Here is a 14,311-nt window from a genome sequence, read left to right as displayed (position 1 = left end):
CCCTGGACCTAGACAAGGTCACTGGAACAAATAACCTTCATTATCCTCCAAGCCTCACTCCCAAATACTCATGTGCCCTCATGAGCCCTTCCAACTCTATTCCCTCCCTCCCACCACAGGGTCTAGATGGTCCCCCAGGGGAGAAGGGAGACCCTGGTGATGTTGGAGGACCGGTGAGTGAGGGAACGGGATGTGATGCTGGGAGAAGGGGCTGGGTTGGCGAGTAGGCGCATTGGGTGGCCAGAGGAGTGGGTTACTGCGGTACCCAGGGCCCCCGTAGGTGTGCCTGCTTTGCCTCTCTGGGGCCTCACCATGAATGTGAGAAGCTTGAGGGAGGAAGCAGGAGATGGCTGGTGCTGGGTGATGTTTGGGTGAGGCTGGCTTTGGGTCAAAGGCATCCTGAAACGTAGTCACGCTCAACCACTGCTAGCGAACTCTATCCTGGTGTTACAATCTCCACAGGGTCCGCCTGGCGCTTCTGGGGAGCCCGGCCCCCCAGGGTCCCCTGGAAAGAGGGTGAGTGATGACCTGGCTCCTGGCTGCCCTGGCTCCAACCTTATCCCACTCACCCCCTCAGCCCCCCACTCACTCACAAAACCTCCCACTCACCCCCTCAGCCCCCGACTTACCCCCACAAGTCCCCACTCACCCCCTCAGCCCCCCACTCACCCCCACAGACCCCCACTCACCCCCACAGGCCCCCACTCACTCATAAAACCTCCCACTCACCCCCTCAGCCCCCCGACTCACCCCCACAAGTCCCCACTCACCCCCTCAGCCCCCCACTCACCCCCACAGACCCCCACTCACCCCCACAGGCCCCCACTTACTCACAAAACCTCCCACTCATCCCTAAAGGGCCCCCTCTAACGGCCTCTCCCTTCTCAGGGTCCTCCTGGCCGCCTGGGTCCAGAAGGCAGAGAAGGGGAGAAAGGGGCCAAGGTGAGTGCCCCCTGCCCTGACCCCTCAGCCAGCAGTTGGGCCATCAGAATGGGGAGGGGCCCAGTGATCGCCACAGGTGCCCCCGTTCCCTCCCCTCCCTGAGGATTCTTGGCTAGCGGTCAGGAGGCAGGTGTACCCTGACTCTCTGCCCCCTCTCTTGCCCCATCCATTTTAGGGGGAGCCAGGTCCTGATGGGCCCGTAGGGAGGACAGGCCCCGTGGGGGCTCGAGGGCCCCCTGGACATGTTGGGCCTGAGGGTCTTCGAGGGATCCCTGGCCCTGTGGTAAGTGGGGCGGGAACAGGGGTGGGTGGGGGTGGGATCAGGCCCTCCCTGTGTGCGCGCACTTTTAATTTCTCATCACAGTTGGGAGGGGCTGGCCCTGGGTGGGGGAGGGCATCCACACTGGGTTCTGGCCAGGAGCAGTTCCCCATGTTCTGTTTCATCCCAGGGTGAACCAGGCCTCCTGGGACCTCCCGGACAGACAGGCCCTCCTGGTCCCCTGGTAAGAGACTTCTGTGTCCCTGAGGCTCTGGCACAAGAACCACTCAGTGACCATCGAATGACCATGGGTGCTGATGACCCCTCACTGACTAGCTGCAGGTCTCCCCTGACCATGTATACGATCTATCCTGACCACGTACCTTGATGGTCTACACCAGCCGTGGGCAAACTACTTTTAGTTTGAAATGAATAAAACTAAAAAAAAAAAAGACCGTACCCTTTTATGTAATGATGTTTACTTTGAATTTATATTAGTTCACACAAACACTCCATCCATGCTTTTGTTCCGGCCCTCCGGTCCAGTTTAAGAACCCATTGTGGCCCTCGAGTCAAAAAGTTTGCCCACCCCTGGTCTACACTGACCACAGTGCCCCTCCACCTTTACAGGCCAGCATGGCCATCAGTCTTGATGGTCTACCCTGGCCACCACGGGGTCAGGATCTCCACCACTGAGCACCCATATTGGCCATCCTCCAGCCAAACCCTTCATTACCCTTTGTCACCCCTCCTCCCTCCCGACCAGCCCCATGAGCACATCCCTGGTAATTCCCTGTGAAGTCTGGGAAATTTCTCATTTGACCACCCCCCGTCATCCGCATGGATCTTAAGATTTTATGTTTGAGTCTCAGCAACTGATTCTCCTTCTCCTTCCAGGGGCCCTCTGGCCTCCCAGGGCTGAAGGGAGATGCTGGCCTCAAGGGGGAAAAGGTAAGAATACCTTCTTCCATTACCCCCTCCCTCATTTACCTCCATTTCCATGGGGGTCTCCTCTGTTCCCCAAATGCATTGCCCCAAGGATCTAGGAGAAAGGCCTCCTAGCACCCCCTTTCCTCCCCTCCCCACACGCCTCCTGTGTTCTCCAGGGCCACATCGGATTGATTGGCCTCATTGGCCCCTGGGGAGGCTGGTGAGAAAGGGGACCAGGGGCTGCCAGGCGTGCAGGGCCCTCCTGGCCCCAAGGGAGAACCGGTGAGTGTATGTCCCGCCCCAAGTGGGAAGAATGTGTTCGAAGGAGGGGACGGTTGCGGGGTGAGATGGGCTTGTCTGTAGGCTGTGGGGGTGAGGGAAGCCTGGGTCTGGGATGCTGGGGGTTGTGTCTAAGGAAAACGGGGGCCCTATCTGGGAACTTGAAGGCTGAGGCTGTGTCTTGAGGGAACTGGCGGCTGTTCTGGGTCACGGAGATGAACCCTGTCAGTGATGACCCTGATGTCCTTTCTCTAGGGTCTCCCGGGCCCCAGTGGCTCTCTGGGCCCCCCTGGGCCCCCAGGCGTGGCAGTGAGTATGAAGGGTCTGTGAGGTGGGGGTCACCACGGTGAGCCAGCCAGGACTGCAACTCTCTCTGTCTCTCCCCCACAGGGCCCTCTGGGACAGAAGGGCTCAAAGGGGGGGCCGGTAAGTACTCCCTCTCCCTGGGCTCCCCTATTTCAGTTCCCCACCCCTCCAGCGCACCAGAACCCTCAATTCTTTTGCATTCATTCATTTGTCTAGTCATTCAGTCACACATTCAACACCCACCAGGGTACTTCATCAAACCTAAGCTGCCATCAGTTGTAAGATAACCATTATTTTATAAACGGCTATAGACGAAAACAATTCTGCCAAAGAACTGTGACTTGCCAGAGAGGTTAAGATGCTGATTTCAGAGACGTTAAAACATGGAAGGGAAATGCGTGCTTTATTCTTGGTGCTGGAAGTTGCATGTCCCTGCCCCAGGGCTGTGTGTGTGTGTGCATACACGCATGTGTTGGCAGGAAGGGGTCTCCATAGAGAGTTTACTCCCAAGTGACTTCTCCCTACAGGGATCTCTCGGCCCCCGTGGAGACACTGGCCCTCCAGGCCCCCCGGGTCCCCCGGTAAGTTCCCCAGGGATGAGGGTTGGAGTGTACCCACTGGTTCTCCCAGTGCTCAGAACCAGGTGGGGCACCCAGATGTTCAGGGGAGGCAGGGCACCCACCAGATGTTCAGGGGAGGCAGGGCACCCACCAGATGTTCAGGGAGGCAGGGTACCCACCAGATGTTCAGGGAGGCAGGGCACCCACCAGATGTTCAGGGGAGGCAGGGGACCCACCAGATGTTCAGGGGAGACAGGGCACCCACCAGATGTTCAGGGAGGCAGGGGACCCACCAGATGTTCAGGGGAGACAGGGCACCCACCAGATGTTCAGGGAGGCAGGGGACCCACCAGATGTTCAGGGAGGCAGGGGATCCACCAGATGTTCAGGGAGGCAGGTGCTCTGAAAGCTGAAGAGGGATCTGGCTGTGTGTGTGGAGAGATCAGGGGGTATCCATGGAACGCTGACTGCGTCTTCTCTCCAATCCATCCTCCCTCCCTGTCTCTGTCCCCAACTCTTCTGTCTCTCCTGGCCTTTCTCTGTCTTTGTCTCAAATACTTCTCTCTCTCTCTCTCTCTCTCTCTCTCTCTCTCTCCTATCTCTCCCAACTCTGCGTTTTCTGTCTTGTCCCGCCTGTGGGTCTCTGTCTCCACCTCCCCCTGCCCCTGTTCTGTCTGACTCTCCTCTGACTCTCCCTCACCTTTCTCCTCCCTCCCGCCCTTGTCTCTCTGCCTCCCTGTCTCTCCCTGTCTCTCCCTCCCTGGTCTCTGCTCTCTCTCCCCGCCTCTGCTCAGGGTCCGCCCGCGGAGCTGCACGGGCTGCGCCGGCGCCGGCGCTCGGTGCCCGGCCCGCGGGTGCTGGAGGCCCCGGAGGGCGGCCTGGAGGAGGTGCTGGCCTCTCTCACGTCGCTGAGCTTGGAGCTGGAGCAGCTGCGGCGCCCGCCCGGCACTGCCCAGCGCCCGGGCCTCGTGTGCGGCGAGCTACACCGCAACCACCCGCACCTGCCGGATGGTGAGGCCCTGCCCCGGCCCGGGCGGGCGGGGAGCCGTCGGCCGCCCCTCACCCGCCCCTCACCGCCCCCCCGCTCTGCGCAGGGGAATACTGGATCGACCCCAACCAGGGCTGCGCGCGAGACGCTCTCAGGGTTTTCTGCAACTTCACGGCGGGAGGAGAGACCTGCCTCTACCCCGACAAGAAGTTTGAGACCGTGAGTGCCTCTGGGGGCGGCGGCGGGCGGAGGAACGGGCCCGGATCCGGTCCATCCTCCCACCACCGGGAAGGGCTGCTCCGCCTCCCGCCCCCACATGGGCGTCGTCAGGGATCTCAGCCTTCCCTCCACCGAGTGTGTGCACGTGCTGGGGCTGCAACTGAGAATACCTCCCCCCGCACCCCCCCGCTTGTACGGAGCTTGAGGACGACGGGCAAGGAAAGCTAGTAAATCACAAACGGCGGAAGACCCGTGTCAGGCCCGTTCCAGTAACTTAGATGCATTCACTCACCGAGCCCAACCACCAGCTGTGCTGGTTCTGTCTTCATCCCCCAGACGGGGAAACCGAGGCACAGAGAGGTGACCAGATTACCCATGACCGTCTGCCCCCAGAGCCCAGCCCTTAAACCACTAGGCTGCTGCCTCCTCTGACCTGCTATCCTTCAGGCCCCGTGGGCTCACTGTCCTCCTGGCTGCAGGCTGAGAGGTGAGGTCAGCTGGGCTCCTCCACCAGGCAGCCCTGAGCCTAACCGCCTCTCACACCGTGCACCAGGCTTAGAAGAGGGTGAGCAGCACCAGCCCTGGACCACCTGGATTGGAATCCGAGCCTGTCACCTCAGTGTTTTAATCTGTAAAATGGGCATAAGCAAGTACTTACCCCACAGGGCGGTTGTGCAATCTCAGTACCGATGCACGTATCAGGAAATACTCATTGAACACTGGCTTCGTGCTAATATCTCTACTGCAGGTAAAACACGCAGCCAGCATAGGACCTGCAAAAGTGCATAGTAATGTTCTTCTGATATATTATTATTTTTAACTGGTCAGAGTCCTGGGTTAGTGGCACTCAGACCTCCTAGGTACAGGGGCTGGAATGCAGGACTCGATCTCTAAACAGTTGCTGACATCCCAGGCCTGATCCCACACCAGCTCACCTTCCTCCTGCTCAGACAGAAGCTGGAGAGGGAGTGAGGAAGGTTCTAGGTTTGGGTTCCCCAGACTGTGGACGAGTCATTTATTGAGGGGGTGATCCCAGGAGGCAGCAGGAGGGGACAGGGGGATGCGAGAGGGACGGAGAGAGGCAGCTGGTATTGTTCAAAGGTCACCAGTGAGCACCCAAGGCTCGGTTCCGCTGAAGACTTTTGGGAAACAGGGTAGAGGCAGCTGGAAGCTGGCCCACCTGGGCGGAGGGGAAGCTGGGGCATTAGCCACCTCGTCACCTCTTGTCAGCCATCAGTTGAGGGCTGCCTCAGGGCACGGGGTTCCCCTCCCCTTGGGCCTTGCCCTGTGCACCAGCCAAGCCCACTCCCAAGGCCAGACAACGGCCCGTCAGTCCCAGATACCTACAACCTGCAGCCTTCATGGATGGGAGGTAGATGCAGAAAGGACATGATATGGGCGCCTGCTACTGACCCTCCCTCCCTTTCCCAGGTGAAGCTGGCTTCCTGGTCCAGGGAGAAGCCGGGAAGCTGGTATAGCACGTTCCGTCGAGGGAAGAAGGTGAGTTGCCGAAGGCTGAGGGGGCAGATGGTATGAAAAGTGCGGGAACCAGCGTGCGGTGTTGGGAGAGGGGCTTTGAGGGGTGAGAAGAACAGGACAGACGTGCCTCTGCCTTGTTGGTGCGCTGTAGGCTGGGGAGGGGGGGGTGGGGCAGCATCAGATGTGTGGTGGGGGAAGCACGGGGCTTGGTGGAAACCCAGAGTCAGTGCTGGAAGGACCTGAGGCTCCCTGGGTGAACTCACAGCTCAGCTGAGACCGAAAGAGTGAGCTGGGTTAGCAAGTTCTGGGGGACAGGGCAAAGTGTTGCAGGCAAGGGAACAGCATGTGCAAAGGCCCAGAGTCAAGAGAGGGTCTGGTGAATTTAAAGAAGGAAAAGCCACATGTTCTGCTTTAGGGAGTGCAAGGGGGAATGTGGTTAGAGTAGAGGCTGGGAGGTAGGTGGAGGCAAGGCCCATCTCCCCAGAAAGACCCGGGGTCCGTAGGGAGCCATGGGGCATGTTTAAGTGAAGGAGGGGCCCAGATCACATCTCTGTGTTAGAAAAATGCCTCTGGGGCTGCTGGGGCTGGTTGTTGAGACTGGAGCCTGGGAGACCAGGAAGACACAGATGTGCTGATCCAGGAGAGTGAGGAGGGGATCCAGGCTGGGGCTGGTGCTACGGGGACAGAGAGGAGGGCATAACTTGGAACAACATCAAAGAGGGAAGCTAATAGGACCTAGTCCTTGATGAGCTGCAGGGGCGGGAGGAGACAGGCCTGCCCAGGTTCCTGATTGGGGAATAGGATGTCTGATGAGATGCTGAGGTATGTAAGGGAGGAGATCAGGTTTAAGGGGCGAGGGATCTTGGGTTCAGTTTGGGACTCCTTTATGTAATGTATATTTATATGCTAAGCACTGGGAACATAGCAGCAAATTAAATACAGTTCTTGACTTCATGAAGTTGATATTCTCCTGGGAATATAACCAAGGAAACAGACGGTCCAAGGAAACAAATAAAGCTGTGGTATAATGTAAGTCGGTATCTTGGTTTGGATTCCTCTCAGATCTAGGAGGCGATTCCAGAAAATATCAGTCGGGGGATGTGGAAATAAGGCAGGAGAGAGAAGGAAGTCGAAGGCTGCATTATGGAGCTCGTTGTCTCAAGCCAGTGATATGTGCATAATATACTTTATTTAACCCAACATATCCAGAACATTGGCAGAGCAATATGAAGATCATGGAGGCATTTTCCATTTTTTTAAATAGAAGTTTTACCTTCACAGGACATTGTACTCTGGAAGCTAAATTTCATCGGGAATGCTCCATCTATACTTACATTTCATAAAACCTGCAGCTGGGAAAGTAGACCCCCCTACTCAGTTTGTTCCAAGCCTAAGCTTTCAGATAACTGGGTGGAGGCTAAGAGTTATGAATTTAAGTGAAGAATTTGAATTAAATAATTACATTAAAAATTAAATTTAAACAAATACAGTTAAAAAAATAGTTTCTCAGTCTCAGTCACATTTTTCTTTTTGGTTAATCCTCTCAACTGAAGATATTTCTTCCATTGCTTTTCAGAGACAGTGGGAGGGAGAGAGGGAGGGGGAGAAAGAGAGAGAGAAACATCGATGTGAGAGAGACACATGGACTGGGTGCCTTCTGCACAGGCCTCCACCACCTGCTCCTTGACTGGGGGGCGGGGAGCGAACCTGCAACCCAGGTACATGCCCTTGACCAGGAATCCAACCTGAGACCCTTCAGTGCATGGGCCCATGCTCTAACCACTGAGCCACGGCCAGGGCTCACCAGCCACATTTTCAGTGCTCAGTAGCCGCCATGCCCAGGGGCTCACAGGAGAGCGATGAGTGGCCGGATGGCTGGACGAAGGGGGCGCCCTCACCTGCTGCCCTGTCCCACCCCAGTTCTCCTATGTGGACGCCGACGGGTCCCCCGTGAACGTGGTGCAGTTGACCTTCCTGAAGCTGCTGAGCGCCCGCGCCCGCCAGAGCTTTGCCTACTCCTGCCAGAACGCGGCTGCCTGGCTGGATGAAGCCGCCGGCGACCACGGCCGCTCCCTTCGCTTCCTGGGGACCAACGGACAGGAGCTGTCCTTCAACCAGACGGCAGCAGCCACCGTCACTGTCCCTTATGACGGCTGCCGGGTAAGGGAGAGGGGCAGGGGCTGGCCGGGCAGGGAGGGGAGGCCTCGCTCCCCCCCGACCCCCCCAGCCCCCCTGACTCCCTGTCTGTGTCTTCCCCCGCCAGCTCCGGAAGGGACAGGCCAAAACCCTCCTGGAGTTCACCTCTTCCCGAGCGGGCTTTCTGCCCCTGTGGGACGTGGCGGCCACCGATTTCGGCCAGACCAACCAGAAGTTTGGGTTTGAACTGGGGCCCGTCTGCTTCAGCAGCTGAGCGTCTTGGGGGCGGGCGGGGCCACGAGGGAGCCCCAGCTGGGGGCACACTTGGTGCTGAGGCTTTGAAGCCACCATATTTATCGTCTCCTGTGCCTGTGGACTCAGAGGGAAGTCTGCTCGTCATGGTCAGACAATGTCCCTTCTCCACTCCCCGGGGCTGCGGGCTGGACTCCCCTGGCCCAGGAGTCCAGCCTTCCCGCCCCCTCCTTTGCTGGAGTGATGCAGTCTTTCTCCCCTCCCTGCCCATTCCGCCCGCAACTCCCACTCAACTCCCACGCAACGAACTTCTAATTCAGAGCTGAGTGCCCCCACACCTGTCTCCCTTCTCAGGCAGTGCCCCAACACCCTTTGGTGCTACCCTTCCCCCTAGTTAAGCACTGGACGTCTCCTGATCCCAGGCTGGGCCCCTTCCCTCATTCCTCTTTTCAGGTGGGTTCAGAGAGAAGGAACTGAAGTCCGACCACAGAGGGAAGTGAGACTTGCCTGGACTGAGCTGTGTATTCCTTTGGCTGCCTCAGCCCAGCTCTGAATACAGGCCCCCTCATATCTCACCAAGCCAGATGGCTGGGGGACCAAGGTGCGGGGTCAATCAGGATCCTAATGGTGCTGCCCTATTTATACCGGGATCTGTATTAAAAGGGAAAATCCCCTCTGTTATATATTTAATCTGCTTCCTCCTCACAGAAGGCTGGGATATGAGAGAGATTCTAGCATGACCCCCTCCCCCCACCTCCCCAGGGCATCATTGGCTTCTCAAGTCTGAGAATAAACCACTGAACTGTGTCCCTGTCTGTGTCCTTCATCTGGTGCTGCCCGCATCTTTCTTAGGGTCTGTCTATGGTGTCACCTGAGGTATTGCCATCACCTGTCTTAATCGTGTTGTTTGGTGGAGGTGGTTTGAGGGGGTGGGGGAACCCAATTCTAATGGGATTCACTGGAGGTGGTGGGCCTGTTTATTAACTCAGGAAAAGTTGAAAATAGCTAGATCTCTAAGAGAGTAGATCTTAACTTTTCTCACCACAAAAAAAAAAAAAATAAAGAATAATTATGTGATGTAATACAGGTGTTAGTGAATCATTTTGCAATATATATATATGCGGATCAACACATTGTCCCCTTAGACTTACATCTTATATGTTATATATGTCAATTATATCTCAGTAAAGCTGGAAAAAATGTGAACCCATTAGGAAGGCATCAAACTTGAAAAAAGAGCCCTGACCGGTTTGGCTCAGCGGATAGAGCGTCGGCCTGCGAACTCAAGGGTCCCAGGTTCGATTCCAGTCAAGGGCATGTACCTTGGTTGCGGGCACATCCCTAGTGGGGAGTGTGCAAGAGGCAGCTGATCGATGTTTCTCTCTCATCGATGTTTCTAACTCTCTATCCCTCTCCCTTCCTCTCTGTAAAAAGTCAATAAAATATATTTTTTAAAAAAAGAAAAAAGAAAGAAAAGAAGAGAGGGAGGGAGGGAAGGAGAGAAGGAAGGAAGGAATGGAGGGAGAAAGGAAGGAAGGAAGGAAGGAAGGAAGGAAGGAAGGAAGGAAAGAAAGAAAGAAAGAAAGAAAGAAAGAAAGAAAGAAAGACCTCCATGTTAATCTTGATTAGTCCTGGAGACACTGGCTTGAGCTGAGGGGATACATGGAGAGATGACATGGGATGTGGTTTTGATTTGAAATGAAAGGACTAGATGTCAAAGGTCTGGGTAGCAAGTCAGGATGAGTTGGAGGTGAAGAGAAATGAGTTAGGAGTTGAGCCTTGAAGTGAGTTTGGGGCTGGAATTTAGGGGTTGAAAATGGGTTGAGGATGAGTTGAATTGGAAGTTGGTTTGGAGTGAGTTGAATGAGGCTGGGGTTGTGAATTAATGATATCTGTTGAGGTGGAGGATGGACAATGAGTGGATTGAGTTCAGGGTTTGGAGTTGGATGTTGGATTAAATTGAATTAGGGTTGCTTTGAGATGTAGGATGAACCGAGTAGAGGTAAGTAGCAGTTGCTATGGGTAGGGGGTGGGAATTGTCAGTTTGGTAAGTCAAGCTGGGATCAGTTAAGATGAGAGTTGAGTCTGAGGTGGCTTGAATTGGGGATTAGATGTTGGGTTGAGTTTTTTATTTATTGAGATGTAATTCAATACCATATAATTCACTCATTTGAAGTATACAATTAATGGTTTTTAGTACATTCACAGACGGGTGAAACCATCACACAATCGATTTTAGAACATTTTCATCACCTCAGAAAGAAATCCTATATCCATTAGCAGCCACTCTCATTTCCTCCGAACCTCTCAGCAGTAGGCAACCACTAATCTTTCTGTCTCTATGGACTTGCCTATTTTGGACACGGCATGTAAATGGCATCTTACACTATGTGGCCCTTTGTGTCAGGCTTCCTTCATTTAGCATAATTGTTTTGAGGCTCATGCTGTAGTATGCATCAATACTTCATTCCTCTTATTGTTGAACTAGAGGCCCGGTGCATGAATTCGTGCATCGGTGGGGTACCTCGGCCTGGCCAGCGGTTGAGGCCAATTGGGGCTGGCCAACTGGGGGGGAGGGACCGTGGGAGGTTGGCCGGCCATGGGAGGTTGGCTGTGGGAGTGCACTGACCACCAGGGGCAGCTCCTGCGTTGAGCAGTTGACCGGTCATTCATTCACTTAGGCTTTTATATATAGAGAGAGTATTTCATTTTGTCTACCCATTCACCAGTTAATGGAGATTGTTGAGTTAGGAGTGATGGAGAGTATGTGTGTTGAATTGGGTCAGGTGAGGTTGGGTGGGTAGAGGTTGTAGGTTGAGGGGAGTGCTTTCCCCAAACCCGGAGCTTACCCTACTTCTCCTGCCACCGGACCCACTAAGGTCAACTGAGTAATTGTCTTGGATTCCCTTATGCAATAAATGTCATGAAGAATCTTACTGCCTTGAAGAGTGTTGTTGTCCCGAGGTTGATTGATGAGTTCACTCATCACACACTTACTCATTTGTTTCATTCTATTGAGTGTTTACTCAGTGCCAAGCACTGTTCCAGATGCTGGGGACAGAAGAGCGATGTGGTTGCTGCCCTCAGAATATTACTTCTGAAGGAGATGATAATTCTATATAAACTAGTAGCTTGGTGCATGAAATTTGTGCACATTAAAAGGGAATTAATTAGCGGAAATATCTTAATATTTCTATTTGCCCTTTCTCTATAATAGGAGTGTGAGAGATGAAAGGAAATTAGTAAAATGTATATGAAAATAATATATAAATTTATTAATAAATAAACAGTAACAGAAGGATATAACAACAGAGGCATGATACAAAAACGACAAAAACGTGATATGAAAAAAACAAAAACATGATATAAAAACAACAAAAACATGATATAAAAACAACAGTGATGCAAACAATGACTGATACAGTGATTAAACTTATTCTAATGTCTCCCTGTACACCACATTAGGAGTGAAAACACTTTCAGAGTGCTTGACTAATTTCCCTTGTGCTGAAGTATTTAGAACTTTAACTGTAACGTCACATGCTCTTTGATCTTGAGAGAAAACAACCTATAACTGACCATGTATGAAAACAGGTTCAGGTAGGAATATGCCTACTCTGTCTAGAGTTTGTCCTTGTGATTTATTAATAGTCATCACAAATGCTGGCATCACGGGAAACTGTCATTGAATCAATTTAAATTGGAGGCCAGTGTCAGATGGGAACAAATCAATTCTTGGAATCAGAACAACCTCTCCCTCTGCAGATCCTGGTAATACTTCAGCTTCGATAATGTTAGGTCGTAATCTTTTGATAATAAATCTGGTGCCATTACAAAGACCCCATTTACTATTAAGATTTCTCAATAGCATGATGATTGCACACACTTTCAATTTTAATTTATGGCACGGCATTCCCAAAGGAGTAATACTATTAAGAAATTCGATGGGAAAATTTTCCTTTTCAGCACCATCTGTGGAATTAATGGAATCATCACTCAAATATGTGTGAAAATCTTCATCGAGTATATCCAAAATTTCTTCATTTAATTTTTGAACGTGCTCATTTTTTGGACAAAGAATTGCACGTTTAGATATATTTTTAATATTATCTATAAATATAGTATTTCCAAAGGTAGCTTCAATAATAGATCCATTACAAATCATTTCACAGGGGATTTCAATAATATCCATTCCTAAATGAAAACTGCTATCAAGTTTGCCATCTCCAAGTTTTACTAACCATTCATTATAAGCAGAATCCTCTGATCTCATATTTGTTTTAAGAGACAACTTTCTGAAACATCCCCAAACATTACAGTACTTTAAACTCGTCTGTACTATGGCCGATCCCATAGCATGCGGTACAATACTGAGACATTGTCGAAAATCCCCTCCAAGAAGGAGAACTTTCCCACCAAATACAACATTCAAATTCATAATTTCTCTTAGTAATCTGTCTATGGCGTTTATATCATGACCGGATGCCATGATGCATTCATCAATAATGAGAAGTTGGGCCTTTTTAATAGTTTTAGCAACTTCACTGTTTATATCAAGTCTAGAAATTGAAGTTTCATTTAATGGAGTTGGTCATTTATATTGGCAATGAAAGGTTCTTCCACTGAGGAGTAAATTTGCAGCAATTCCTGTAGACGCTGTGGGTAAAACAGTACCACCACAACCTCTAATATAATGTATTAAAACTTTATTGTGGGGAGCTGCTACAGTGTTTTGAACAGGTTCAAGCCTTGGACTGATGAGAGGGCACAGTCCTCTCATTGCCACGTGCAAGTCCCAGCTTGGAGGGCAGGGCCCTCCCAGCACAATTATAGCCAACAGCTACAGTTGTAAGCATGAATCTATGGTCCAAACACGTGGCCCCACGTGCCTGAGTGATGTAGGCTTGATAGAGTCCAGGTGCATGTAGTTGAGTAGGATTGAAACCCAGGAGAATGTTGTAAACATCTTGATCACACCCTTACTTTGCCTCGTGGCATCTGCTATAAAATACACGGCTGTGGGCATGGTCACTGTCTCTCAGAGAAGCAGTGTCCCACCGACACCCAGCTTTCATTCTCTTGTCTGTCTTTTCTAAGCCTTTCAGCCGCCCCCACTCAGGTTCACCCTTGGCCGTGCTGGCACAGCACACTTTATAAAGATATGCCTCCACGCTCGAGGGCGGGTTCCTGCCTCAAACCTTGCCCTTACCTGAAACAGCTCCTGGAAATAGCTCGGGGAGGGTGCAGCTGTTTCCAAGACAACCCCTGCAGGACTGACTTCCTTCCGGTTGGCCGAGCCTCGGGTCGTGGTGTTAGACCCAGGGTTTTTATTATATAGGATGTGATTTCAAGTAGTGGTGGTTGTGAAGGAAAATCAAACAGGTTGCATGGCTAGATAGTGATGGGGTGGGCAGTTAGAGAGGCCTCATTGAGGAGGTGATGTTTGAGCGGAGGCATGGAGGATGTGAGGGCAGAGCCACGTAGAGTCTTATGGGGTCTCGAGGAAGTATTCCACACACAGTGAAGAACCCAGAAACCCTCAACTATACCAATGAGGGCTCTGAAGGGATGCTGTTTCTCCTGATTTGTTGCTTTTGCTAATATCCTCACCCTGTGTTTTCTTCTATGAACCCAAATGCAGACCTGGACCTGCTTTCCTTTCAGTTTCTCGCCCAAACATCTTTATTTCTTTACCTCAAGAATGTATATGGCAACACCGATGCTGTGTGTTATTTCCTCTTCCTGGGCACACCTGAGAACACATTTCGCAGCTTTCCTTGCAGTTAGATTTGGGCCGTGTGACTGAGTCTGGGCTGATGGGGGTGTGGGTAGCCATAAAGCCTCCTACATAGTTCTCCGTAGTCCTCCATGACCTTCTCCCCATTCCATGGTGACTCCATGGTGACTTTGGAGATCCCATATGTAGGATGGAGGTGTCAGATACAAAACTAGAAAGGGGCC

At 52.2% G+C, this 14,311-nt stretch overlaps 1 protein-coding gene across 1 annotated transcript in view; it reads left to right on the top strand.

Moving 5' to 3' along the window:
- Positions 1 to 9,157, top strand: part of COL5A3 (collagen type V alpha 3 chain) — a 36,871-nt gene extending 27,714 nt beyond the window's left edge. The window contains 16 exon segments of the mRNA XM_070415981.1: positions 120 to 173; positions 463 to 516; positions 889 to 942; positions 1,118 to 1,225; positions 1,392 to 1,445; positions 2,099 to 2,152; positions 2,308 to 2,336; positions 2,338 to 2,413; positions 2,666 to 2,719; positions 2,801 to 2,836; positions 3,244 to 3,297; positions 4,071 to 4,287; positions 4,371 to 4,483; positions 5,915 to 5,983; positions 7,883 to 8,122; positions 8,226 to 9,157. Coding sequence (XP_070272082.1) covers positions 120 to 173; positions 463 to 516; positions 889 to 942; positions 1,118 to 1,225; positions 1,392 to 1,445; positions 2,099 to 2,152; positions 2,308 to 2,336; positions 2,338 to 2,413; positions 2,666 to 2,719; positions 2,801 to 2,836; positions 3,244 to 3,297; positions 4,071 to 4,287; positions 4,371 to 4,483; positions 5,915 to 5,983; positions 7,883 to 8,122; positions 8,226 to 8,372 — 1,413 coding nt within the window. The 3' untranslated portion in view covers positions 8,373 to 9,157.
- Positions 9,158 to 14,311: the final 5,154 nt, after the last annotated feature.

This window comes from Myotis yumanensis, unplaced genomic scaffold, assembly GCF_028538775.1.
Source record: "Myotis yumanensis isolate MYYU_CA2020_CCGP unplaced genomic scaffold, mMyoYum1.0.hap1 SCAF_5, whole genome shotgun sequence".
Lineage (NCBI taxonomy): Eukaryota > Metazoa > Chordata > Mammalia > Chiroptera > Vespertilionidae > Myotis > Myotis yumanensis.
Note: the sequence above shows the minus strand (reverse complement) of the source record. Positions and strands in the feature narration are given on the sequence as shown.